Raw genomic sequence first — 27,099 nt, 5'->3', positions numbered from 1 at the left:
TAGCCCAATACTCACAAGGCCTTCTGATTCTAATAGAATCAATCAATATTTCAAGAGACATTTATAATTTATGACCAAGCAGACTAGCAAAGATTATAATCCTAAGAATACATCGTATTTCCTGCTGGATCTTAAAACTTTAATGTTTATCAATAATGAAATCTGCATGCTTAGCTTTGCTCTTTAAAACCTCTAAACACTATTACAAGCAACATCACAATAGTATTACAAATCCAAAAGATACCAGATACAGAGCTTGGTAAAGAAAAAACAAAATTGCTTCCTTGGACTGCCTACTGACGAAGTTAAGAGTTTAACACCTTATTAAAATATTTAGTGTTAAAATATTAGCTAATATGTTTTATTAACATATACAGTCCCATATTCTTATAATAATATATGATTATATGTATCCATTTTAATATTAGGATAACAACATAGAAATAATTTCTATACATGTAATATTACTAATTTTAAAACATCTTTCAAAGTGCTTAATAATTAGTTTATGATTAAGTATAGAGTTTCAGATATTCGATAAATCATTTCTTATTTTCTCAAAACTCGAAACAGGATTATTAAAAGTTATTTTAAACCCCATTTTATTCCTTACATGAACTGATCCCCATTGCAACAAAGGCAATAATCTAGTAGCTCAGAAGTATCATTATCTCTGTTGGAGTAGATTTCTAGTTTTAGGATCGGATTTTTCAGGCTGTTTTTTAGTGGATGTCAAGGGTGGTGAGGATTTTTCAGTTTGGTTTATGTGGACCAGACAAGCTAAGCTAAGACAAACTTGGCTAATAGACCACAGATGGAAATCACTATATATAATAGTTGTACCCTGTCTGCTAATAGCAAACAGTTTAGTAACTTTTAGTCAAATGGAGAAGAACAATGAAGGGATTAGAACTGTATATCCTAAGGTGCAGAGCTCTGAATTTATGATTGCTGAATTGTTACCTCTGATTACTAAAAGATTCTGGGATTCATGTCCCTTCTCCCTGTTCAGCCCCAGAGGCAGAGCTGAAACCAGCTATTTAGAGTAAAATGAAGCAATTTAAAACCTTAAGGCTTATTTATTTTTAACTGTTTTAATTTTCGACTAATGACCTGCTAAAATTCTGCACTGGACTTACAGCCATTTCACTGAACAATAATTTAACCAAAGCTTACTTCAAAGATAACATCCCTTTCAGGGTACAATAATACATAATTAAACATTTATCAACTATATATTAAAAGTTTTTCTGTATCATTCGTTACAGATTAATTCTGGGTAACTACAGTCAGCCCTACTTATTGCATTGAGTAATGGTTTACAGATTTTAGCATATCTACTAAAAACACAAAAAGTCTTTTTTCATTGCACAATTAAGCATAAGGGAAAATTATATACATCAGAATAGTTAGAAACAGTTTGCATATTAAACTAAATGAGATTACAAGAGTAACCAACACCTACTCTAAGCCATTCCCTAGTGACATGAACTGGACACTAGAGGTAAATTTAGGTACCGTTTCTTTGGCTTCATGGACTATAGAGCAACACCTAAAAAGCAGCACAAACTGAGATTCCATCTCTGTCATCAATCACAGTTAAGCACAATCCCTTAGGACATTTATTCATCTTCAGATTTCAAACTAAAGCCATCACAGAAGCGCACAGGTTGGAACCTCTGGCGGTCATCTAGCCCAGCTCCTGTGCAAAGCAGGTCCAGTTACAGCAGCTTGCTCAAGGACTTATCCAGTAGAGATCCCAACATCTCCAAAGACTGGGCTTTCCATAGCTTCTCTGGGGCCCTGTCTCAATGTTTGGCAAACATCACACTAAACATTTTTATCCTTATATCTAATCAGAATTTCCCACATTTCAACTTCTGTTAACTGTCTCTCATGCAATCCCTGCCCACCTCTGAGAAGGGCCCAGCTCCATCCTCTCCACAGCTTCCAAAGCAGCAGTTGAGAGCAGCAAGCTCTGCCCTTTGCCCTCTCTCCTTCAGACAGAGCAAACCAAGATCTCTCAGACTCTTGGTACATCACATGGTTCAGCTCCATAACAGTACTGGTGGCCCTCCACTGGAGGAATATCGCTGCCCAAAGCTGGACACAGCATCCAAGGTGCAGTCTCGCATGAGTTAAACAGAGGCGAATAATCCCTTCCCTTGACCCACTGGCTACACCATTGCTAATATAGCCCAATTACTCGCCCACTCTTAAGCAGTTAAGATCTCCGCAACGTTCTATTTTTCTTACAATTACGTACTTACACAAAACAAAGTAGCCTCAAGACATAACTGTGAAAAGAAAACCACTCTGACAGCTCCATTATTCGGTATAACTGCCTGAAGACCAGTGAAAATCCAGCAATTTTACCAGCATTGCACCTAGGCTTTTGAAACTGCACTGCCCTTATACCGCTGACCATTTCCACTTCTCACAGCACACTTTCCTGGTGCCAGAACACTCATCTGGGTGGCTGAAAGATCCACCGGATCACTCAGGAAAATAAAATGTTAGTTTACAGTTTCACAAGGCATAATGAAACATTTCAAGAACAGACAGAGCGATTTCAATCCCTCCATTAGATAGGTTCAGCTGCTTAGAGACTCTCAGTCTTAAGTTTTAACTGGCTTAGTCCCCTGACCAAATTCACCAGATGAGTGCATGGAAGTCTGTGGGAAGGCAAAGCAGGCATGGGAGCCAACAGCCAGGCAAAACGCAAGCTTGCTTTGTTTAGCCACAGCATCAGTTTCTGAGTGATGTTTTACACAAGATTCAGAAACTTGAGTTTTGTCTCACCGAAACAAGGAGCTGAAAGAAATCCCCCCTATTTGGTCAGATTACAACCCAAGTACTGAATCCCAGCACCATGTGGAAGGAAACTCTTCTAAAAATATCTTTTTTCTTCAGTGCTTTCACAAGTAGCCAGCTCTGACACTGGTCAAGTTTTGGCACCTGAAGAAAGACCTTTTCGAACTGATGCAGTTTCAGAATCCAAAGTTTTAAGTAACAGAGCCATACAGCCCAACCATTTGGCAAAAATGGGTTTTGGTGCCAGGGTCACCAGCACATGACAAAAATTCAGTGCCAAGAAGGAAACTGGTGGTTTCAGGGTATTATATAATTTTTTTTGTTTATTTCTTCCTTTATTAACTTGGCAAGCATAATCTAGGACTAATGAGCTGTAAAACACTGAATATTGCATATCTTCAAGCAATGAAATTAGAACTCTAATTTTACCCTTTATAGCCATGAGAGAGAAAACATCTCATTTGTTTTATTGTGCCCTTTAACAGCCATACCCAAGGGACACCTGAAACAGCAGAAAGCTGCATTGGCAAAGTTAACTGATATGCAATTAGGTGCAGGATTCAGGTTCAATTCATTAAGTTCCATTCTGCCTTTCCCTACAACCATCCCCAAGAGAAGTAGCAACATAATTCTCTCCTGCAATATTATTAACTATTTTGTATAAAGTTCCCTATTTTAGCAGCAAAGCTTCTATAAGGATTGAAATAATTTACACATAGTTGCCACACCAGAAACCAGACCAAAAACTGCACATCTACTATCTGTAAAACTTGGAAGTATTATGAGAAATTAATGCAAAAGCTTAAGTTACAAGCAATATGTTTGATTTTTAATGTCAGTTACTGTTACTGAGGCAGTATGTCAAGTATGCATAAACTATCAGTATCAGAGAGGTGAGCGATCAGACAGTAAAATTGTTTAAAGTAATTGTGAGGGGTCTCAGATTTTTTCAGAGGAAACATTATTATGTTTTTTCCATAAAATCCATCAATTACAAATCTGAAGCAAGATCAGTATTCCGGCAAATACACATAATTCTAAGGATATTAACTAACAAAGTGCATGTATGTAAGAATTAGATTGGTAGCTGCCTGGGACTAATGTAACAAACCATTCTAAAGAACAATTCAGACACCCCGCCACACCCTTTTATTGCAAGAGCCAGTGCAGCAGAAAGTGTTGAAAACAAGCCAGACAAACCACGTCTGACATATGAATCTCAGCATTGCACTCCCCAGTTCACCCAGGAATGCAGCAGAGGTTTAATTTATTTTGCTTTCTACAGACCCAACCTGTGTGTACCAGGATTTATCTGTTAACATTTCGGGCCTTGGAAAAGTATTTGTAGCATCTAGAAAACACAGTTGTAAAGCTCTGTCCATGCAATCTTACATCTCCAATAACAAGCTGGTGTAATACACTATCTGAAATCTTACAATCAAACTTAAAATAACTAAGAATTTATTATTGTATTTTTATAAGACAGCAATTAAGAGCTCCAACACACTAAAAGCAGAGTACCTCTATTGCAACAACAAACTACAAGTTTACATAATAAGGCATCTGACCTTTTAAACGATGAAGTGCATTACTAAATCACCCTCGTGTGAGGAGCTCAATTTCAGACAATAGAATGAGTCACATGAGTAAATATAGTATTTAGTAAACTTGCCTGAAGTAGGGCTGGAAGAGCTCAATTGCTTAACTCTATGCCTTACTTTTGAGAAACAACAAGACCTTTGAAATTCAGTAGACAGAGACATAAAATTAATACATCCAAAAATACATTACAATGGAAAACAAACAAGGAGCAAGTTCTCTGCTTACCCAACCTCTACCTACTCAAATATATTTTTCTTCTTTATGTATGAATATAAACATTAGAAGTTCTTCATGCTTTTCTTAGGGCATTCATACATCAATTCATTAATCCGAAAATTCTCCCCAAAACAACACTTTATTTTTGTCACTTCATAGGCAAGTCACATCAATTTGATCAATACTGACTGCAAACCTGGTTCTCTCTTGCCCCAGAAACTGTGTTTTACTGCCAGATTGTGATACGTTTTGATCCCTCCCCACCTTCAATTTCAGTTACTTCTGTGAGGAATAAACAGATCCAAAAATCATGGTAAATAGGACAACTTGACAACTCAGAAATCAAAATGTGAAACCGAAAGCAACCTGAACTGAAAGTTCACAGAGTTCAGAGTTCAGTATTTTGCCATCATAAGCAATCACATAACAGAAATGTATCAGAAAGGACAAAAAAATGTCTGGTACCCAGTAACAGCTAGCATAGCTCTTCCTGTTCCCCAATTTGAAATCTTTGGTGCAAACAACAAATCCATGAGGAAAAAATATTGTGCCATGGGAGAGATTTAAATAAATAAATAGATAAAATCAAGGACATGGGTGAAAAAAAACCCTCGGGGATACCAGTCTGATCCAAGAGAACCTTCAATAAATGGGGCTTAAGAAATAATGAAATTAGCACGAAGATTTTCATGAGATGCAACATTTCTGCAGTGCATCCATTTGCCCCCAAAACAGACTCCACTTCCTCATACCAAAAGAAGAAAAGCCTGCTGATTTGGCAGGGCCCAGTCCACATATGGACTGCAATTAGATTTTGTTCACGCCATGGAAAACATCAACATCTGGTTTACACAAGATCTTATCCCTCCTGAAGACAGCCCAGTCTTTCATGAAGTAACAAGAGTCACCTCCCCAGAACTCCTCACCATAAAGGCAGCATGCAATTTCTAGCTGAGCAGACCTCTGTAAACGCCTGCAGAGACTTGTAGCAGAAATATTATTGGTATGAATGAAATAAATGGAAACATGTGTGGAATAACTGGAAAAAAATGACAGAACAAGGGTTAAAAGAATGACCTGTACTGATAATAAGCAATTCTGTTAGGAGAAGTGTCCTGGGAAAAGTAAAATTGAGGAATGGGTTGTTCATATGAAAAACAGAAGGCCTGCCCTCCGGAAGGTCAGAGCACAGTGACTCAGCAGCAGATCCTGCCTTCCTAACATCAGGATGAAAAGCTGGTGAATATCACATAGGGCATTCCTTTTCCTGTATCACCAACAGGAAAACAGACATGTAGTTAAAAAAAAATATAGAGAGATAACAAGCATCAACTTCACCTAAGATTTACAGAGACTTCAGACTCTTTCTTGCATCAAAGGACCGTTTATACATAAAGCTGAATACCATAAAAGATCTGTCCAAAGACTAGTTCATCATCATCAATAAAACAACCGCAAAGATGTGATAAGAGTCTGACAGCCAGCATCTCTTGCATTGCACAAAGGAGGTCCTGGCCAGACCAAATATGGACACAACTTTGTGCTTTTAAGTATTATCTGCACTAAGTAGGTAAAGTCAGCATCACTTTCCCCTTCCATAAGATCCTGCACTGGATTTTGTTTACACTAAATCTTCTACAAGTAATCCTTCAAATCTTTAAAAAAAGGTGACTGAACCTGCAATCAAGAAATAGTTCAAAACCACACTGTAATTCCACTGATACTTTTACAAAAATACTTTTTGTAAAGCTTGAATAAGAGAAGGGAGAGAGTACACAGTACAAAACCAAACAAAAACCTAATTAAAATCTAAATTGTTTTCAATTTCTTAAATATGTAATTGAATGTTTTGTATAAATTAAGTCAGCAAAATTAATCTTTGTGCTTTTCCAACTATACCTTTAATTCACAGTTGTAAAACTCTCAAGGCATACCCATATTGTCTAATTCTAGAAATTAACTGTTGCTTAGCTAGAAGTTAACCAGAAGTTCTGTTTTGAAGAGTATTGCCATTATCCTCCTAAGGACAAGATGCATTCACTTGGAAACATGGCCATAGCCCCAAGGAAAATGATAACTCATAGAAACTTACTAAACCATGGAGGGCCAAGAAAATAAAATCATCACACCTTATTTATGTCTTAGTAAGGAAATATACCTCAAAATGTAGCAACATCAAGAGGATATGATGCTTTGAAATTGTCAAAATACTAAATTAGAAAGAGACATCAACATTTCTATGTGCAAACGTGAATCAAAAGATACAGTATCTGGTGGTACTGTAACTATGTATCTCCAAATGTCATATTTTTCTTCCCCCCTGATTTTTTTCCCTAATTAACTTCCAAAAAGCCTTAGCCTATCTCTTTTGGATGTGGATTACACAGTTCCTTGTTACTGACAGAAAATACATTTCAATTCTTGCTTTCTACTTAAATACAAGGATTCATTTATATGCTATACAAACATTCACCTGTATGTTAATTAACATTCTAAAGAGTGAAAAATTTCTTTTCTGCTTTTTTCCATAGCACAAGTAGCCAAGGGAGTGAGGAGTTTTCAACACAGACCACAGAGCTATTCTGTTTCATTAACTAAATATTCATTTACTTTTGGAAGAAAAGTTTCCAGCTACTCACTCCCAAACAACGCTAATCAATAATGCAATAGTATTTTATGTTTATTATACTTTACACATAAAACACAACAGACCAACTGTTTTGGTTTTTTTTTAAGCCACCATAAAAACAAATAGAAAGCTTACCTTCTTCTGGTACCAAACTATAGCATCAGTTACTTTGGACGCCATTTATTCCACTGAATTCACACAGTCATTTTAGGCTGTTAACAGAAAAAGACAGAACTTTACTTCCACCTTCTCTATGAAGGCCAACATAGGGAATGCAGAAACACTCCCATTACCTGCAAAGCACTGAACAGCTATCCTTACTTCACACCATGCCTAATTACTATTTTAGTAATAGGGTTTTCTCCTCTAAGTAAACAGAAAAACAATGATACTGCTGCTACAGGACATCAGAAGCATCAGCTTTGGCCACCCTTCTCAGTAAAACACAGATGGCACAGAGACGATCTGTAATAGCCTCACAAGAACCTCACGAGAGTTAAATTACATGCAGCATTTTTTTTTTAATAAATTAAGCAACCTATAGTTATTACCACAGCACAGTATTCTGAAATCCAGGAATAATTGTGTTATAAAATGCAATAAAATTTCATATAGACAATTACTTATTTTTGGAGGAGACAAAAAACAGTGCTAGATCAGTCCTGTAGTGGGGCCCATAGCAATAGGACAAGAGGCAATGATTTTAAACTAAAAGAGGGAAGATTGAGACTAGATATAAGGAAGAAATTTGTTCTGATGAGGGTGGTGAAACACTGGCCCAGGTTGCCCAGAGAGGTGGTGGATGTCCCATCCCTGGAAACATTCAAGACCAGGCTGAACAGGGTTCTGAGCAACCTGATCTAGTTGAAGATGTCCCTGTTCATTGCAGGGGGCTGGACTAGGCAAGCTTTGAAGGCCCCCTTCCAGCCTAAACTATTCTATGGTTTTATGATTTCTGATAAAAATATCACACTTATCATAACACCGTCAATACCAACAATATTGCATCTTATATTTCTTCACTGGAAGAAAACAAAAATTATTCATCTGTAGGCAATTTTTATGGTGAAAGATTAAAGGTGATCCTTGTCTTTTAAAACAAAGGGAGAGACATTTGTTTACAGCGTTTGCACAGATAAGAAAGGCAAAGAACAATACACTTTCCAAAAAAATGGGATGGAAACTGAAATTGTGCAATACATTAAATTAGAAGTGTCTTTATAAAATGCGTAAACACTAGAACAACTTGTGACACTTTATTATACATTGTTGATCACAAAAAATTTCACGTTTTTTAAAAATAAGCAGATACTGGATGACCTGATCATAACAACTATTTGTACAAAAATCACAAATAGTCCCTCTAAAACTGCCCTATCAACACTACCATCTTCCAAGGCATTCCTCAGAATGAAAAGATGACCCTTCAAAAGACTCGGTTCTGCACTGACACCTATTTATTGCCTTCCATGACTCATGTATGGATGTACTTGTATTTTACACAGTTCATTCCTTTAAAGACACCATATTTAGCAAGTTTAGATATGTATCATATACACTATAGTACAAACCTTCAACAGTACAAACATTTTACACTTGATCTCAAGAATTTCTAAGAAACATAATGCCATACATTTTCATGTCTCACAAAGCTTTTTCAAAAAAGAGACATCAAATACCCAAAAGGAGCTATATTTAAGATTTCTAACTCAAATATCCTCTACACATGTTCAGACAAAATTACAACACAATAGAAAGAAATGTCTCCAAGAGAGCTTCAACAGTCATTAACATATTTCTGAAACATCAGGACACTGACTTTTGGTACAACTGAGTAAATAAACAGTGCAATTTTTCCACTGTTGATAATATTGTGTAAGTCACATCAAGTCAGTTAAAGCTGGCAGCCATGACTGTGTCAACATGTGTAATTGTTTCTGATCCATTGGTTTCTGATAATAGTAGCAGTTTTTCTAAGAGCAAGTACCAGATATTAAGAATTCATTGTCACAGTAAATAAAAAAATATTTCTATCGCATAAAGCATGGAGCCCAACGGAGACTTTGATGTAACTTGGCATATTCCATAGACCGGCTACCCTTCTTTCTCACCCATACAAAGCTTAAAATAGGATGTTCTCTTATTTGAAAACTTGTTTAAGTGAACTTAAATTTAAAATAATTTGCTACACTGGACTACAGACTCAAAGCCACATAAAACCCTTGGCCATACATAGTCTCCACATATAACGTGACCTACATAGCACAGTCACAGCGAGAGCAGCCCCACTGCTAACGGAGACGCCAACCTCATCTTGGAGGATCTTTATTTCCTTTGCATTTCTCTTAAACCAACATCCCCTCTTATATACAACATACTCTGCTTCCTGCCACCATAATTACAGGATGAGAAAAGGGTTGGAAAAACTCACTATCAGCAGTACAGAAAGAAACATTCAGCCTGCACAGAAACCTTTCCCTCAACAGGTACATTAACTCTCTCTCTCTCTCTCTCTCTCTCTCTCTCTCTCTCTCTCTCTGAGGACAATGATTTTTCAGGAAATGAACACTAAGTTGTGAATCCAAGACTTTCAGCTGTGTCAAATATGGCTAAAATTGGACAAGTCATTTTAAAGGCTGCACCTTTTTTGCAGTAGTTCTCCAATTTACTCAAAAACCCTTTGCCTCAAGAAACAATTACGTCACAAAACTATAAACCAGTTATAATGAAGTACTTTTATTATTAATTTATTTTATTTCTATCAACATACCTGATATTTAAATTACTCATGGTTTTCATATTTTTAAGAAACCCTCTACATTAAATCCTTCACAGAGTCTATTTTGGTGGTGTTTAAAGCAAATTTGCATACGTATTTGCATACACAAATGCAAAGATGATGCTTACAAAAGTAAATATGACAGAATAGTGGGATGCATGTCTCAAAAGACTTTAACAGAGTTTGGTGTGCTAAATAAAAACACCTCTACAAGGAAATATCATATGCTTTCTTCAAAAGATATAAAACAATTTCTGAGACAGTACAAAACTGAAAGGTAAAAAGGTTGATTTAGTTATTTCCAGACAGTGTTCCTGCTTACAGGGTCTGGGATCTGTCTGTGGTTTGTTTTTTGGTCAATTTATTTTTTTTTTTGAGACAGTATAATGAGCTCAATAGTCTTGGCCTGAAGGTAACTTATCTGATGAGAAATGGATGGTAGCAATTCAAGGCACTAAAGCTGCAGCCCTGGATCTGACTCTGCATCTGCCCACAGCTCACTGAACACCTAGAGAGGAGTCTAAGCATCACAGCAATTTCAGAACTCTGCATATTCATTGTAAGTTAATATGTTATTCAGCTGACGATTTGTACTGATGTTGATCCTGAAGTCAGTCTGTACAAGCTGGGCTCTAAGGCACATCAGCACCAAATGGGTGAAGTGAACAAATCGAAAGTGCTGATGCACACCCACAAGCACCACAGAGCATGGCCTCTTGCTCTGCCTTTTTCTCCTCCCATCCTCTCCAGATCCAGCCATTTGTTTCATGTTCTCTCTCAAATACCAACATCTGGGACAGGGACCGACTTTTGCACTCAGTTGTATGAGGTCCTGTGCAGAGTAACTACACCAAGATTAACTTAATCTTAACTAGTTGGAGACTTAAGAGCAATAAAAGAAATACTCCCAACTTCAGAGATTAGACAGAACATCCAAATACAAAAGCTTGAATGTCACAGGGTTGTTGTGATCAACATAGCTGTTCATCACATTTCCATCAAACTCACAGTTAATACTAACAAGCAACATTTGTTTTTAATCAAAACTGCAGTACTTCTTTAAAACTAAAAATAGATGACTACCTGGTTTTAATGATCCCTATCTAGAAGCAGGGTTTCTTAGCTATTTCTTTTCTATTTCAGAGCATAATCACATTCCATTTTAAGTAAGTACACACTACACCTCAAAATCAAATGAGCAGTTCCACAAAAGCCACAGAAATCTATACTTAGATGTCTTCAGGTAGTTAAATGCTCACTCAAGCAATGCAGCACTTATTGTATAAGACAAGATTAGACACTACAACACGGATTTTAATAAATTCAAAGTAACTATATTTTAAAATTTTATTCATATCCACAGTGATTTGGTGACCCAAGTCAGACACAAATGCATACATTTCTAAATGACAGACTACAGAAAATAAAATCTATTCTGAACTCTGACAGAAGTTCAAAATAAAATTGAGCTCCTCATAGTGACAAAAGGAAAAAAAAAAAAAAGACATTTTTAAGAAGAGTATACAGGTCTAAGCAGTGTCAACTAGCAAAAGGACACCATTAAAAACACAACACAAGCAAGGAAGCATGGGCCAGAAGTTGCTTTCCTTGCCCCTAAACACTGTGAATCACTAAGTATTTCAAGGAACCTCCTTTCCTTTGTAACAATCCTAACCTGAATGGTCAGGATAGCATCCAGCTGCTGAGTCAAGGCTTGAATGTCCTTCTCAGCTCATTATGATCACGGAATGATGAACTTGGTATGTTCACTAGACATCATTAGAAGTAAAATTGCAGAGCTATGGCATTTGGCTCAAATGTTTTTCAAAACACCATCGATTCTTATTACCTCCAGAAGCTTAATTTCCCTTAGCAGCAAATTAAAGGAAGTTTTAAAAATGTTACTGCATAAAGCCATGGGACTATCAGAACTTGGTTTGAACTGCTTTCTACAATGGAACTGTTTTACCATTATGTTAGATCCTCCATATTATAGTTTCACAACCACAGGCATAACTTCACTAATATTTCCTGGAAGGAAGAGTAAGAAGAGACTATGAATCAAAATAGGAAAACCTATGGCCTGAACTCCTAATTTTGTAGCAACATTTGTCACACACAAACTCACTTCAAAGTAAAACATTATACTTGCTCATATATAGCTAGAAAATAACTTTAATGAGGAAAAAATACCCCTCACTTTCCAGGTTGAACATCAAAACAGAAATTAACATTATCATTAAACTGTTGACATTATTTGATATTTTAAGCTAACTTTAAATGAGCTCAATAAACATCTTAGTCATATTAGGCATCTGCTGTTGACTGAAAAGCTGTTTCTGCCATGACGAAACAAACCAACATACGTCTGAACACAATGCAGATACACCACTAAACTTAGAGTCATCCTTCCTGTGCTCAAATCCACGGGAGCTCTGCCACTGCCACCAAGAACAGGATCAAACCCTTGAACCAGTGTATCAAAAGACACACTCTTTCTACGTGCATTACAAATAAACCACTTACACTTCATTTTAAAAAGGAACATCAAACACTACATAATGCACTCAGTGTTCTGTTTAAGTACTTTATCTATGCATTGCTGTTCTCAAAGCAGCATTTCAGAATTGCAAATTGTATACAAGCAAATGAGAAACTTGTCACTCCCAGGTTCACACCTTTCAGTGTAAGTTTTATCACGTTTGTTTCAGCTAGCCTTAAAAATATCTGAAGCGGCCAAAGAAAAGCCAAAAAAGAAAATAAAATTAAAATATCAGACACTGATAACCTGGGCCAGCATGAAAAGTACTCTTGCTGCCCAGCCAGCCAAGGCCCTCCCAGATTGTTGCTTTGCAATCCAAGGCCATGATAGTTTGTAAATAAAGAGGAATTAACATTCTTGCTTTCCCAAAAAACAGCATGATATTCTGTAAATAAAAAGGAATTATCACACTTGCTTTCCCCAAAGAACACCGACAACTCTGCTAAATTTGGATATCACCATTCCTAAGACACTGCTCATGAAAGAGAATGAATTTTCACGACATCTCAAAAAAAAAAAAAAACACACAAAAAAACCCCACAACAACACTAGAAAACAACCACCCCCAAACAACTGGTGGAAAAAAACACTGAACATCCCTAGGTACCTGTTCGAGGAGTTTTGATGTTTGTTTAAGGCGATTATCAGGCCAACAATACCAACAATAAAGTATGAATCAGACCTTATGCTGGCTGCTGTGTATCAAGCCCTGTTCTTATATACACAGACATACCAAACGGGATGTATCATGACACACACAGACGTCTGGCGGCATGTCCATACCTACCTGTGCCTCCAGTTAAGATGTCAATTACTGAAAAACAGATACTTTCTCAGGCCTCTGTATTTTGCACACAAACCACCGTATCTGATCCCATTTCTGCCACTGCATACACAATCTTCCTTATAAGCTCATGCCATTTATCCCTTATCATTCCAAGCAGGAAGCTCCCACAGTTGCAGCTGCAGCATTGAGCATGCAGCAAGAATCAGTTTTCAAGTTCTGATAGGAAGCAGACTCCACTTAACCATCTTCACTTCCACAGTAAAAACACAAATATCTGAAGGACAAACTAGCAAGGAAGTATCACAGAAAAAATGACTGTCCCCAAGGAATACTTGTTTTGCCAGTCAATTACACAACTGTCTGAAATAGTAACAAAATGTTGAGTATCAGGATTTCTGAGATTTATTTCAAGCTCTGGGAAAAGAACATTGCGTGCAGTTGTTGCAACTGCTGTAGCCATTTCTGGATTCTATGCCCTCAGCTTTAAGGTCTGTGCAAATTTCCTAATTTTGTTCCATAACTGTTTTCTGTTCATGGCTCCATCTGAAGTGATATCACACAGTTTCCTAGTTACCTTACTTGTAAAAACAGGTGGGGAAGAACTCTGTACTGAGAATTCCAGGATTCTACACCTGTCACAATTTACTCCTGAGTCTGCTGCAGTGGTTACTAACTAGCAAAAGGCTCCAAATATTTAAATACATTATACTGTTTAAGAAAGTGAAAAAATTTCAAGGCCTTAAAGTGAACTATAATCAAGTTAATTTTGCATCTTATCTAAGAGACATTGATTCCCATCAATCCAAATGCAGTAATTGCTGCTAGCACACTAGATCTACAAGCCAAGACATTTCTGAAAATGCTGCATCTTAAAAAAGACAAGTAAAACACAGTATACGGTCAACCTCAAGTTCCACTCTTTTTAATTGCTGGTCTTTATAGTGAATACTACACACATAAATACATATCCCATTATACATACTTACAAACATATAATGAGAAATCCCAAAAATACTGCACGTATACATCTGCTCTTAGAACCGTAACATCTTCTTTAAGGAATAGAACTTCTATAAATATAATTTTTTTCATTTATATATACACTCTTCTCAACAAACAGTCAAAAAAATATACAGTGGCCACCTTGAAGTAAAATGCTATGTTCCTTTTCTCCTCCTTGTGATTCTAAACACAACATCAATTTCCTGCAACAATAAATCTTGCTCAGTGAAAATACTGACTTGGTATTTAGGAAGACGTGTTTATCTGTCACCAGGCAATGCACAGCAGAGTTGTGGCTTCTCGATGAGTACAGTCAGGAAGCTGAAAACCACTCCTAAATAACCAAGTTTGCATCATGTTCTACAAATAGTTATCCAGCAAGTTCTTGAAGCAGCTGAGGCACGAAGTGGCTGAGCTGTCAGAAAAAGCTGCAGTCTCTTGTAACAGACACTGTTCTATAGGAACATAGTAGAGAATGCTGAGCCTGTATTTTTTAAAAAGTCTCTGGAGTGATCCAGAAAAGGAATTGCAGAGTAACAAGCCTTACATGTGTATCTGGCAAGATCTTCAAAACTATCATTAAAAATAGAACAACATTATACCTGAAAGACTATCTGATAGGGTCTAATCAGCAGGTTCTGCAAAGGAAGATCATGTCTTAGTCTATCAGCATTTCTGAACATGTCAAACTAACTGATAAACAAGAGCAAGTGATAAAACACATGTGGACTTTCTAAGAGCCTTTGGAAAGATGTCAAAGACTTCTAAATAGACTGCTGTTTGTGAAAAGCAAACACTGCTATGGATCAAATACCAGCCAGAAAACTGAACAAAATTTTGAGTTCACCATTCTGCATTACAATAGGCTAACTGGATAATAAAGATTAATAGCGACATCCACTCTGAATAAAACAGCCTATTTATTGCCTGCTCAGGTGGATCATACACTGCAGGCCTGATAGCTTTACCATTTAGCATCAGTCCAAGGAGAAGCGTACACAAAACCCCATTCTGCTTCACATAGAAGCATCCTGATCCCAAAACTAAACTCAGACTGAATCTTGCTAGTCTGTTTTTTTTATGTTCCTCTAGCTGCCACATACCTGACCACCCTGCAGTGACAGATGCAGACATCTGGGATCTCATTCAATATACACATGCCCTGGCAGCAAACTTCTTCCAGAGGTTTCACATTAAAGCCATTCAGGATCACAGCAGCCAGAAATCACAGCTTCCAATTTTCTAAGTATGCTAATCATTAGTCTTTTATGAGAAAGATGAGCACCAACACTCATCACACCACTGCTTCATTGGGTGCGGACAGCTAATGCTAGCTTACAAATAGAGATGCTTCACATTCCTGCTGGTTCTCTCTTAAGAGGGAACTTTCAGCAGGAGAAATCACTCACTAAAGATGTGTAAGGCCCACACAGAGTGATGGAGAAGGTCAGGGTGGCCTGGTAAGGCTTCGCAACTGTTCCAACCACTCTAAACCAGTATTACCACAGACCACACTCTTTCTCAGTCACCAGCTTCTATCCCTTTTACCAGCATCAGAGCCCATCGCACAGGAGACATCTCCACGGAACTGACTACCATTACTAATTAAATGAGCAGTTTTCATCTGAATTAGCTCTACAGACCTATGGACCATGGAATAAGGTGAACACTGAAGCACTGCCTGTAGTAAGGCAGCTCTGTCTGAAGCCAACTTGAACACTCCAGATCTCTACCTGCAAACTTCCTGAAGTACCATTAACAGAGTTAATCTGGACTAATTAAGACAATTTCCCCTCTCCTCCTTGCCCTGTTTAGACCTGTAGCCTAAAGTTTTTACAAAGCATTGCCTAAATTAAGTCCTTACATGGTGTAAACTGAGCCCTGCCCTATTATTCCAAACTTCAAGCTTCTGTAAATAGGTTCAGCAGTACTCACTATATTTATATTTTATACATCAGAGAAGAAAACCTGAAGTAGTAACACTTCCACATGACAATTAATCTAACATTAGCAAAGCTTAAGAGTATGGATCAACTTTGGCAATGAACTGGATCAACTTTAACAACAAGCAACATAACCAGAATTCAGTATCAAGAATGCAAATTATTATCTATAAGGCGGGGAGGATGGGCATGAACTATGTACACCACACAAGACTTTAAAATCAGATATCTCAAATCCAGAAAGGGAATTTAGCGGTTCAGGGAGCTCTTCTATTCAATATACTACAGTCAGAAGAACACAGAGACACCTGAAGAGAAGAAGAATAACAAGGAAAACACCACAATACAGCTCTGTAAATCAGTTGTGTGATCTAACCTGAAATGCATGTATTTTATTTGAAGAAGAATATTAAAATACTGGGGGAGGGGGAGGTGTTTTGAGAAAAGCTATAAATTATCAACTGCTCAAAAGAATCTCCTGTTGGGACAGGCAAGTCCGAACAGGAAAAATAAGGAATTATAAATTAAATGAGACTTCAAGAAATACAAAGAAAATATAGTCAAGAAAACAACAGCTTCCAACAATAAAGGGAACTTCATTCATTAATTGAGCTTAAAGCATAGCAAAGCCAAGCTTTCAACAGTGAAATATTATATCACAACACATCAATAGACTGTTAAACTCAGTACCACAGGAAGTCACTGAAGCCAAGATTTTACTCAGAGTCAAAAAGAAAGCAGCTATTTAAACACACAATAAGAAGGAAAAAAAATAAAACCCACAGCTGAGGGAATCTCAAGCTTTGTGACCCAGGATGCAAGAAAACATCCACAGACATCACTGGGCTGATTTGGCCACACAAATACTCTGCCTAACCCGAACCCCCAATGGCCAGCAGCTAATACCAACAAAGGGTACAAGCAACACAGCAAGCTAAGAACAAACTGTCCCTTAAGACAGCTGAACACGAAGAGTGTTTAGCTGCCACGCTTGCATCTGCCAACCACCTAACCCCCAAAAGCATCTGGCGCTGGCCAGCTTCCAAAATGCACGGCTTGCATGACTTCACATTTGATGCTACACTGCTTTAATTTCTTCTCCCACTTTGCAATTGTATTTTAATTTTTAAGAACAAGAACCACAAATGTATTTGCAAACAGGAGTTCAATCCAATGCTTGGAGTCATTCCAGGAAGCCATCTAGTCTCTCTGGAGTGCGTCTACCAAGACCACCTCAAATGAACAAAGAATTAAATACTGAACACTACATGTCTCGCTTAAAGAGTATTCCCAGCAGAAGTGAATTTGGAAAAAAATCCTCTTTACACATGTAAATTAAGAACCAAGATAATAGCTCTGTGAACTCTCTGATATCCTGCCCTCAACAGAAAAAAAACCCACAAATATAAGCTGTATTTCCACATTTCTTGATGACATAATGGGTCTCTATATATGCACGTGTTTGCTCTAACTTTGAAGCTGATCCCGCTTTGAGATGGGGTTGGACCAGAAAGATGGCTTCCAGTGAGCCCTTTTGACCTAAATTATTCTATGATTACATGTAGAGCATGCCCAAACATTACACAGTAATACATTATATCCCTAACTACTATTAACTCTTATTTTTGCCTATAGGCAATTTATTAATCTCTTTGTATTCTCCTTAAAAATTTGAATGTAATTTCTTCAAGTAGTTAACTGCTTCCTCTGTGACCAGCAAGGACTTTTATGAATAACAGCACAATAAACTCCAGGGAGAGCACATGGTATTTATAGCTTTCAAAGTCTTTTGCTTTTCATGTCACTACATATCTCAAAGTAGTATGTAAAGTACATATCTTAAAGTCCTTGAATGGTCAGAATGAGCACTACCTCTGGTAGAGGTATCCTAAAAGATTTCTGTTTTGTTTCCTTCATAAAACAAAACAAAAACAACAACAAAAAACCACAAACCAACACAAAAAAAGCCCATGCAGAAAACCAACAACAAAATCACAATCAAAACAGACCTGCCTTGTTCCGTGGAAAGAAGCAATTAAGTTTGCCTGCATTTACCAGTGTCCTGTGGCTCCCTATTGCCCTTCTCCATCTCACTCAACAATTTTTTCCTGCCCCACACCTATATGACCAGCTGCCCCAACTGTTTGGCTGGGCCAGCAGCAGTGGGCACCACAATGGCTCAGAACTCAGTACAGAGACTGGCCGGCAGTTGATCTGAGGCAAGAAGTGACTCAATTATAACTGCCTTTCTTCAGATGGAAATATTGAGTCACCAGCTGTCAAAAGTTTTATAAAAATCTGTTACTGTGTAGGTATTTAATGTCTTTCAGCTGCCATTAAATTTGGTTTCGCCATCTGACTGACTAAAGAAGTTCTCAAACAGGAGAAGACGGACAAAGAAAGTAATTGTACAAGCTTTCTGCCCTTCGTAAGCCTAGCTAAAAATTCACACAAACTGGTCAGTGATGAATCCATAGAGCATGCTGTTTATCATGAAAAGAACTTCCTTACAGACAAAAATAAACCCTCTGACTGTTACCACTCTCACTCACAGTGGTCCTGAGAAAAGTGAAATAAATTATGTTTTTATTTCTTTAACAAAATTTCTACCATAAACAAGTAGAAAATATAATATTTAGAAAAAGCCTGGGAATCCAGTACATGTAACTTTGGAGAACTGAGGAAAAAACTAATGTCCACTGCTTTCCAGTGACCCCTGCCAGCTGCGACAGGAACAGCATTATTCACCTCCAAGAGCCGCTCCACCCTTGGCTGCCTGGTTAACCGCCTCAAGCAAAGCTGACCAAAGGCTTTTTAACGCACCTATGCCTCCCTTCCAACACAACACCAGTACCCTGTGTCCCTGTTTCAAAGCCTACAGGATCCTGAGTTTGCGAAAAACTCACACCAACATTCAGCAGCTATGGATACAGCCGGGAGCAACTTTCTGAGCTGAGCCGAGCTAACTCTGCTTTGGGAGATATCCAGTACCACCAGAACACTTGAAATGCTCCATGGAGTTCCCAGCAATTACCAACCATTTATTTGTTTGTCACATTCCACACCGTACAAGAGGAAAAAAATTCTACTACAAACATTGAACTAAATCAACTAGGTTTCCAAATTCTTTTTCAGATGACTCAGGCTCATGTTTTATCCTTTATAATATTTATATCCAGAATAAAAACATACACTGGCAGCAAAACATAGCAACAGAAAACTCAACGGTGCAAACATTCCACTTCAAATGGGGATCAGGATCTTAAGCACACCAGCTCCAAGTATTGCTCTCAACCTTCACCTTCAGAAATGAAAACTGTTTGTACATACTGTAAAGTAGAGCTTTCGGGAAAGGAAACAAAAAAAGAAAAAAAGTCAAAACTGACAGAAGTATGGTGTGCGTACATACATCAGCTCATAAACGCCTTACCGAAACAAAAATAAGACTTCTGAGAAAAGGATTATCCTTTCCAGGGAGTCACAAATAAAGAAGCAAATCAAAGGTGATCATCAAAACCTTCAGAGCTACAGAAATAGCCAAATACATACAGCTGTTTATAACTCGGAGATTTATTCACAGAATGCTTTTAGCCTCTAACTCCAGGAAAACAAAAACGTCTCATGCCAAGTGCTAATGTATATAGCAGAAATATATCCTGATGCTTAGTGACTACCCTACACGCAGCTGAAGATCCTAGGACTCACTTCCTAGGATTAAGAGGCTATTTCAAGTGATGCGCTTCTCCCTGACAAAACAGATAGCACCGTCTATTTAACAGCATCAACAGGAAGATAGAAGTGGGCAAATTGCTGATGACACACTATATTTAGTCTCATTACTATTACAGAACTCATGTGTCAAAATTGTAAAACCAGCTGTATTTTCTGTAGGAATCTTTCATCACAAAGAATTTCAGAGCATTAATTAAAGTACTTTCAACAAGTCAGGTTTTCCAATTAATTACTTTTTCCAGTTAATTATATGACAGATGGTTAAGACATCGGCAAATTTGGAACAAAATGCAAGACTCAGCAGCATTACCTTTCAAGTGACCAATAACATGTAAAAGCAGTAAGAGACAAAATACCAAGCACAGAGCATGAGAACATGGACTAAAACTGCCAGTGAATCTGATACACCCAAGTCACATGTACCCAGGGAGTATGTGTGAAAACAAAAGTAAAGAAGATGACACCTGGACAGTTCTACTACTGCATGATCATTTTTCCCCACTGGTCGCCTGGCTTCTGATAGAAAAGATGGCAAATACAGCACTTACCAGGAAAACAAATTTGTCAAAAGAAATTTTAACTCACAGGAAGTAGCCTGACATTTAGTTTCCCAAATTGAGAGCTAAGGACAGCATACAAGCTGTAGATAGGTTGTCATTGGGTTAGGGTGAAAAGGGGAGAAAAGTGGTAAGGAATAGAAAGCAAGCACCAAAGGAAGAGTAGAGCATATAAAATACGAGAACACGAAAGTAGATGAGGTCAGACATGAAGGTAAAGATGCTGAAATTTAGGACCTTTAAAGAAAAGGAGAAAAAAAGTCCCATCACCTGGCACAGACACTAAAGCAGGTCACAATGCATTACAGCAACTTACCAAGGTAAAGGTGTGTTAACAGCACAAGTCAGACTCAGCCAGCAGGAGTAACACGAACGGAAACGGTCAGAGGATCAAGGCTTTAACGCGTAACTGACCGTCTACCACCCGCAACGAGCCCAGCTACCGGAGGCCAACGAGCCCGACTGCCGAGGGCTCCCCAGGACGGCGCAGCCCCCCGCCGGCGGAGCGGCCCGCGGCGCGGCGGGAAGGGCCCCTCAGCGGCCGCGCTCGGACCCCCCGCCCGGCGGGACGGGCCCGGGGGGCGCGGACACCCGCGCAGCCCCGCCTGAGAGACCTCGCGCCGCGGAGGCCACGGGCCTCCCGCCCGCCCCTCGGCCAGGCTGCCCCGGGCGGGAGGCCCCCGGCGGGCCGGCAGCGGAGCCGCTCTCGCCACCCGGCCACGGGTGACAGGAGCCGCGGCAAATGGGGATGCGCGAACCGCCCCGCACGGCCGAGCGCCCCCCCGCCTCTCGCCCCTCACCGAGCGGGCACCCCCGCCTCGCCCCGGCTCCTCAGCCGAAGCCGCTCCGGCCGCCTCCCCCCGCCCCCGCCGAGCCGGCCCCTTCCCCCGCCGCGTGGGGAACTTGCCGCCCCGCTTCCCCCCTTCCCGCCGGGGTGGGGACACCTCCCCGCCAGCCCCCCCCCCCTTCCCCGCTGACCGGGGGTCCCACCCTTACCGGCCGCCAGTGCCGCGCGGAGCGGGCCGGCGCGCGCCGCAGACAACAGCAGCGAGGGGAGCGCGAGACGGCGGGAGGCGGCGGCGCGCGCGAGGCGGCAGCCGGGGCGGCGGGGGAAAGAGGATGAGGAGGCGCGCGCGCCCGGGAGGCAGCGGCGGCAGCAACAGCGCGCCACCCGAGACCGCGCGCGCCGCCGAGCCGGGGGCGGGGCCAGGAGCGGGTCGGCAACTAACCCCGCCCCCTCCCCTGCCCCCAGATATGACTGGCGGTGACGCTACCCAATGAGAGCGGGAGGAAGGTGGGGCGGTTATTGACGGACATCTCTGAAGAGTGTAGGCGGGGCCGGTGTGACAGACAGCCTTCTGCACGAATGGACGGCAAAGAGAATGGAAGGAGGTGGACTCAAGGCTGAACTGCCGCCGGCTGTGAGGGGAGGGCGGACCTTGATGGGCATCGCCACGACCGAGTAGATGAGGGGGAGGCGGGATTTAACTTGAGCGACCTTATCGCTGCCCAGTGACAGCGGAGCGCAGCAGCACGTGCGTCCCCGCTACCCAATAGCCAGGCCCGGGGCGGGGACTGAAGAAGGCGGTGGGTTTCCTGTGGCGGAACGGGCCGGGAGAGCCCGGCCGCCCCTCAGCTGCGCGTCCGGCCTCGCGTAGCCGGACGGGAGGGGGATGCGCCGGGACCCTGCGAGAGCGGCAGCGGCGGCGGGTCTGTGTGAGGGCGGCAGCGGCGCAGGGCGGCCCGGGTCCGTGTGGTAGGTGGCGTAGGAGGGAGGGTGAGGGCTTCCACCTTAGGGTCCCGCGTTGGGCCCGTCCTCCCGTAGGCGGGCAGGGCCCCGCTGCGGCTGGGGGAGCGGGTCTGCCGGGGCAGCTGCGCGGGGCGGGAGCGGCGGTGCCGTGGGACGGGAGGGTCAGCCGGTCCGCACCTCGGTTAGCGAGCGAGGCGGGAGAGACGGGCGGTTCCCCCGCCCGAGGGGCTCCGGGGTCGGCCCTGCCGGTCCGGGAGCTGCCGGAGCCGCAGCCCCGCGGGGTTCGGCCCGGGCTCCCCGAGCCGCTGCCGCCGCCCGGGCCAGCGGGCTCTGGGCGGTCCCGGCCGGGGACAGCGACCGGTGCTCGAGGCGCCGCGGGCGGTTCCAGCGCTGCCGCGGGTTCGCCGGTTTCCTCAGCCTTTTTCTCGGAATAGGTTCTGAATTATAGATTTTTTTTTTTCTTTTTTCAGTCAAATTCAGCACCCGGGAGTCACAAAGGCTCTTAAATTAGTTTCTCTCCAGTTAAGGGGATGTTGTAGTTTTACTTTGTTTACGCTTTCAAATCTACACAGACTACCAGAACTAAGAAGGAAACAACTGCAAGGACAACTTGTGAATACCTGACCTGTATTCCTATCAGACCAGTTTAGCGTGGTTTTAAAATGGGGCTACCGGAATATTTCTCTCTAGGTGTTAAATTACTCATACCTACTGGAATTGTCTTTAAAATATCGCTTAATCAACCTAGAGTTCTATTTCATTTGTTTTCAGTATAATATCACTTTCTGACCTTTATTAGGCAGTGGTTAAGGTTTAAATTTAGATCTATAGATCTATGTTATCATTAATATTGAGTTGAATGTTATGTGTAAGTTTCCCTCCTCTTTGTTTTTTTCCTTCTAAATAGGATATAATTAGCTATCATAGCATTCTAATTATGCAGGTCATCTCGCCAAGGTCAGTAATGGTGTTTCTCATTAGTGAAATGTTTCACTTACTATTAATTATGTGAGTCCTACAAGGAGTCCAGAGCTTTTTTATTTTTATGTTCTGACATTTCTTCAGTGTTTTCATAGAAGAGCTAGTTTAGACTTGTACCGTATTTGCATCCTTTCTCCAGCATTAAGCATCTTGTGATAGCTGGCCTGTAGCTAAGAACCTGCTGAGAATCTCCTCTCTTTCCTAATAGAGGTGACCAAGTGCTCCATGTAATGAAAGCCTTCATCCTCATGTCACCCCAGCTCTTAGTCTTCAGAATTTCAAAGCTTCCTTTACCTGGACTATAGGACACGTGGATTTTCTTGAGTTTTCATCAAAAATAGCTGCTGATGTTGAATGGAGTCTTGCAGTCCTGTCCAATCTTGTGGTTACATCTCTTCAGTTAGGTCAAAGAAAAGCAGTATAATGTCCCATGCTGAGTTTTCTGCCTGTTCCTTTTACAAAATTGTTATAAAGTGGTTCTGAACGCTTAGGAAAGCTGCAAATCTCTTCATCAAGTGATCAACCTTCAAATTCAGTAGCCTCATCTACTGTATCTTTAATAGCTTTCTGTTTCTTTCAGAGACAGTTGATAGCACCTTCTTTAAGTATCTGATAACTGGATACTTTATCACAGTGTTGAATTCCTTTTTTCCTTTCAGACCCAAGTTTCCATTGTTTCTTTGGTTTCCACTTTCCCCAGTTTGCTAACAGGAGAGTCTCCTTCTTGTAGTATCTGTAGCATTGATTTCTATAACTAATTATCAAAAACTTTCTCATTAAAGGAATGTCCAAACTTTGTTTCAGATCACTGCCTGTTTCACTTCAGCTGCAGTCTGGCACTTGAAAATAATGGGAATATTGTCAAAATACTGGAAATACTTCAGGCTGGTAACAGTAATTGTTCTGTAATCTTCTGCACCTGCCAGCTGCTTTAGGTGTGTTTCTGTAACGAGAAAAGAGCAATGCTGTCTAAACCTCCTCCAGTGATTTGTCTGCTTAGCAATTAACTCTTGCATTAGTGTCCCTACTCACCTTCACCCCTTCCCTAAGGAGGGGGCCTGTTCCACCCGGCCAGTAGCTGGTTGTCACCAGACCCTTCGATCTGAGCAGAACTGAGACAGCAAGAAGCAAACTACGAAAATCCTATTTTAAACTTTTTTCTTTTGCTGGTTCTGCTCAAGGAACTGGTCTGCTCTGGGTCACACAAGTGTCAGCCCTAACGCAAAGGAAGAGATGCACTGACAGTAACTCCAATTTAGATTATTTTAGGCTAAACTGGATCTTTTCCTTGAGAGAAATCCCACTACTATCCACCAAGTCAAATCCATTGAACCTTCAAGCCCAGACTGAACAAAAAAGTAGGTCTGCTGAACTGTCTGAAGACCCAGATTGAAATTGTAGGATAATTTTAGTGGTGTACAAAATAGTTATCCCTTAGCTTTAATGTCATCTCCTAACCAGTTAAGCCAGCAGCTTTTACTTCCTTTCTGGTTCCAATGCTAATCTGAGTACAAAGCTGGTTCAACTTGATAATCTGGCAAAAAAAAAACTAACCCAGTTAAAAATAAAAAGGTACTAATAGATTTCTGCTTGTTCACTGAGTTTAATAGGCTTAATGGGGTGATCTTGTGAGGATCAGGAAGAACATGGGAAGCAGCAGTAGCTTGTGAGCACCGAGGAGAAGGGAGAAGCAGCTCTTGTCCTTCCCTCACGGTTTCTGGCAGAGAGGGTTAGATGCTTCAGAACACATTGTCTCACTTTCAGTTATTTAAGGATTTTTGTAATCTGGAACAAATCAAAGCTCAGTTTCTTCTTTCAAATGAAAGAATATCAGTGTTCCAAAGGGAATGGGCAATTTTTTAAAATAGTTAAACCTATTTCAGCACCATTTCACTGATATAGATTATCCATGTATTTGTAGCGTGAAGTCTTAAGATCATAGTTGTTCTCACCTCTGCTCTTTACACTTGCAGTGAAAGGCTTTTGGCAGATGCAGTAGCGAAAGCCTTTCAGTTAGGAATATCAACACTACGTTTCGTGACTGTAGTGCCAGATATCCTCCTTGTTTTTCTTTTGCCATGACTACATAGAAATATAAATACACTAGCAAGCCAATAAACCTCAGTAGTGTTCCTGTCTGCATACTTGCCAAAATGCCAACGTTATCTGTAGCTTTTAGGAGTTTGCTGCTTGACAGCAAGCGGCAGTGCTGCCTGGCTCAGCTTCAGCCTGGGGCATTTCAGCTGCAGGATCTTTCAGATGGTTGGTTACTTGTGATTGTTAGTTGGTTTATGTTTTACTATGATTATTCATTATAGAGAGAGAATTGTTAAGTTTATTTTCAAGTGCTAATTATGAGCACCTCAGTGCTGGAGGAAAACGAATCTAAACATATTCTTAGCACACAAAAATGCCTAAAGGAGCTAGTTCAGGATGAAAGCATCATTTGTTTCACAGAACAAATTTACATTAAGGTGAGTTACATAGCTGACTTAAGGCTCTTAAATGGAATGGTGGACAGGGCCAGAAGAGTGCCTTGCTGAGGGTGGTGGTTACCAAAGAAACACGAGGTGTGTAGGTGAGGTTAGGAGGGGTGGGAAAGCAAGACCAAGAAATGAGCCTCCTTTTAGGAATATACCTAATGGTTGGGTAGTGGCATCTTTTGATGGCTTCCCCCTCCTCTTTTGTTTTGTTAGGTTGTTGCTGACAGTGAAAGACTTTCCTCTGAAAGCTGTTTAAATGAGAATGTCCCTGGCACAGAGAGTACTACTGACATGGCTCTTTACGTTACTCTTCCTCATCATGCTGGTGCTAAAGTTGGATGAGAAAGCGCCATGGAACTGGTTCCTCATTTTTATTCCAGTCTGGATATTTGATACTATTCTTCTAGTTATGTTGATTGTAAAAATGGCTGGACGTTGCAAGTCTGGCTTCGACCCTTGCAATGGCTCCCAAAACATCAAGAAAAAAACCTGGTATCTCATTGCAATGCTACTTAAATTGGCTTTCTGCCTCGCCCTCTGTGCTAAACTGCAACGGTTTACAACAATGAAGCTGGCCTATGTATTTATTCCCTTGTGGGCCTTGCTTATTGGGGGTATGATTGAACTTGGATATAATATCTTCTATGTACGAAGAGACTAAGCTGTACTATATGGTTTTCAACACTGAGGTTGATACCAATTACTGGATTATTACAGTTTTCCCACAAACTTGATCTCCAAACTAAAACACCAAATAAGAAATAATCAAGCTGGAGCCTTCACCTAAACCAGGCGGGAGACCAGAAGTGAACTTGTTCCATTTTTTTTTATTTTAAAACTATCACAGATGCTCTTGTAAATAAAAGTATTTGTTCAATAAAAGATGTTCTAATATGATTATTACTGTTGTTACACAGAATAACATACTGGCTCTTCACCTCCAGGGAGAAGGTCTTTCCAAAGGAACCACAAGTGTTCTATCCCAGAGCATTCAGCACATGGGGTAATCCTTGAAACAAGGACTTAAGTCTTCTGCTACTTGATGCTGTCACTCAAGAAATAACCAGTTAACGGTAATTTGTATAGTGTGCTGAATCAATAACAATTCATAGCTGCCAAGTAAGAACAAAAAAATAATGAAATTACTTGGCCTTTCTGACAGTGAGAATCCACTTTTGAGTCTGGAAGTCTAAAAATAAGCACTTTTTAAGCTGCTGAGACAAGCAGTATGTTTACCCAGGGAAAACTGGAGCTGCAGAGAAGAGAGAGACAATGGTGATGA

At 40.4% G+C, this 27,099-nt stretch overlaps 2 protein-coding genes across 8 annotated transcripts in view; one reads left to right on the top strand and one right to left on the bottom strand.

Moving 5' to 3' along the window:
* PHTF2 (putative homeodomain transcription factor 2) overlaps positions 1-21,749 on the bottom strand; it is a 68,503-nt gene extending 46,754 nt beyond the window's left edge. For 2 of the 4 annotated variants that reach the window (XM_065049177.1, XM_065049179.1), the window contains exons 1-2: positions 21,600-21,749; positions 7,397-7,473 (exon numbers count right to left, since the gene is read on the bottom strand). In XM_065049177.1, coding sequence (XP_064905249.1) covers positions 7,397-7,441 — 45 coding nt within the window. In that variant the 5' untranslated portion in view covers positions 7,442-7,473; positions 21,600-21,749. Of the gene's footprint in view, positions 1-7,396; positions 7,474-13,369; positions 14,539-20,919; positions 21,376-21,599 lie in introns of those variants that run through there. The other 2 variants (XM_005512077.3, XM_065049178.1) reach the window with 2 other exon arrangements.
* A 439-nt stretch (positions 21,750-22,188) lies between these two features.
* TMEM60 (transmembrane protein 60) lies at positions 22,189-26,714 on the top strand. 4 transcript variants are annotated; one of them, XM_065049163.1, is made up of 3 exons: positions 22,224-22,359; positions 24,139-24,222; positions 26,031-26,714. In XM_065049163.1, exon 3 carries the CDS (start codon positions 26,074-26,076, stop codon positions 26,476-26,478), a length of 405 nt encoding a protein of 134 aa, XP_064905235.1. In that variant the 5' UTR covers positions 22,224-22,359; positions 24,139-24,222; positions 26,031-26,073; the 3' UTR covers positions 26,479-26,714. The 4 variants fall into 4 exon arrangements, with proteins under 4 accessions (XP_064905234.1, XP_064905237.1, XP_064905235.1 ...); XM_065049164.1 differs by having other exon boundaries at positions 22,234-22,359; positions 24,139-24,218; XM_065049162.1 differs by lacking the exon at positions 24,139-24,222 and having other exon boundaries at positions 22,189-22,359.
* The last annotated feature ends 385 nt before the right edge of the window (positions 26,715-27,099 follow it).

This window comes from Columba livia, chromosome 1 (genome assembly GCF_036013475.1).
Source record: "Columba livia isolate bColLiv1 breed racing homer chromosome 1, bColLiv1.pat.W.v2, whole genome shotgun sequence".
NCBI classification, from domain to species: domain Eukaryota; kingdom Metazoa; phylum Chordata; class Aves; order Columbiformes; family Columbidae; genus Columba; species Columba livia.
Note: the sequence above shows the minus strand (reverse complement) of the source record. Positions and strands in the feature narration are given on the sequence as shown.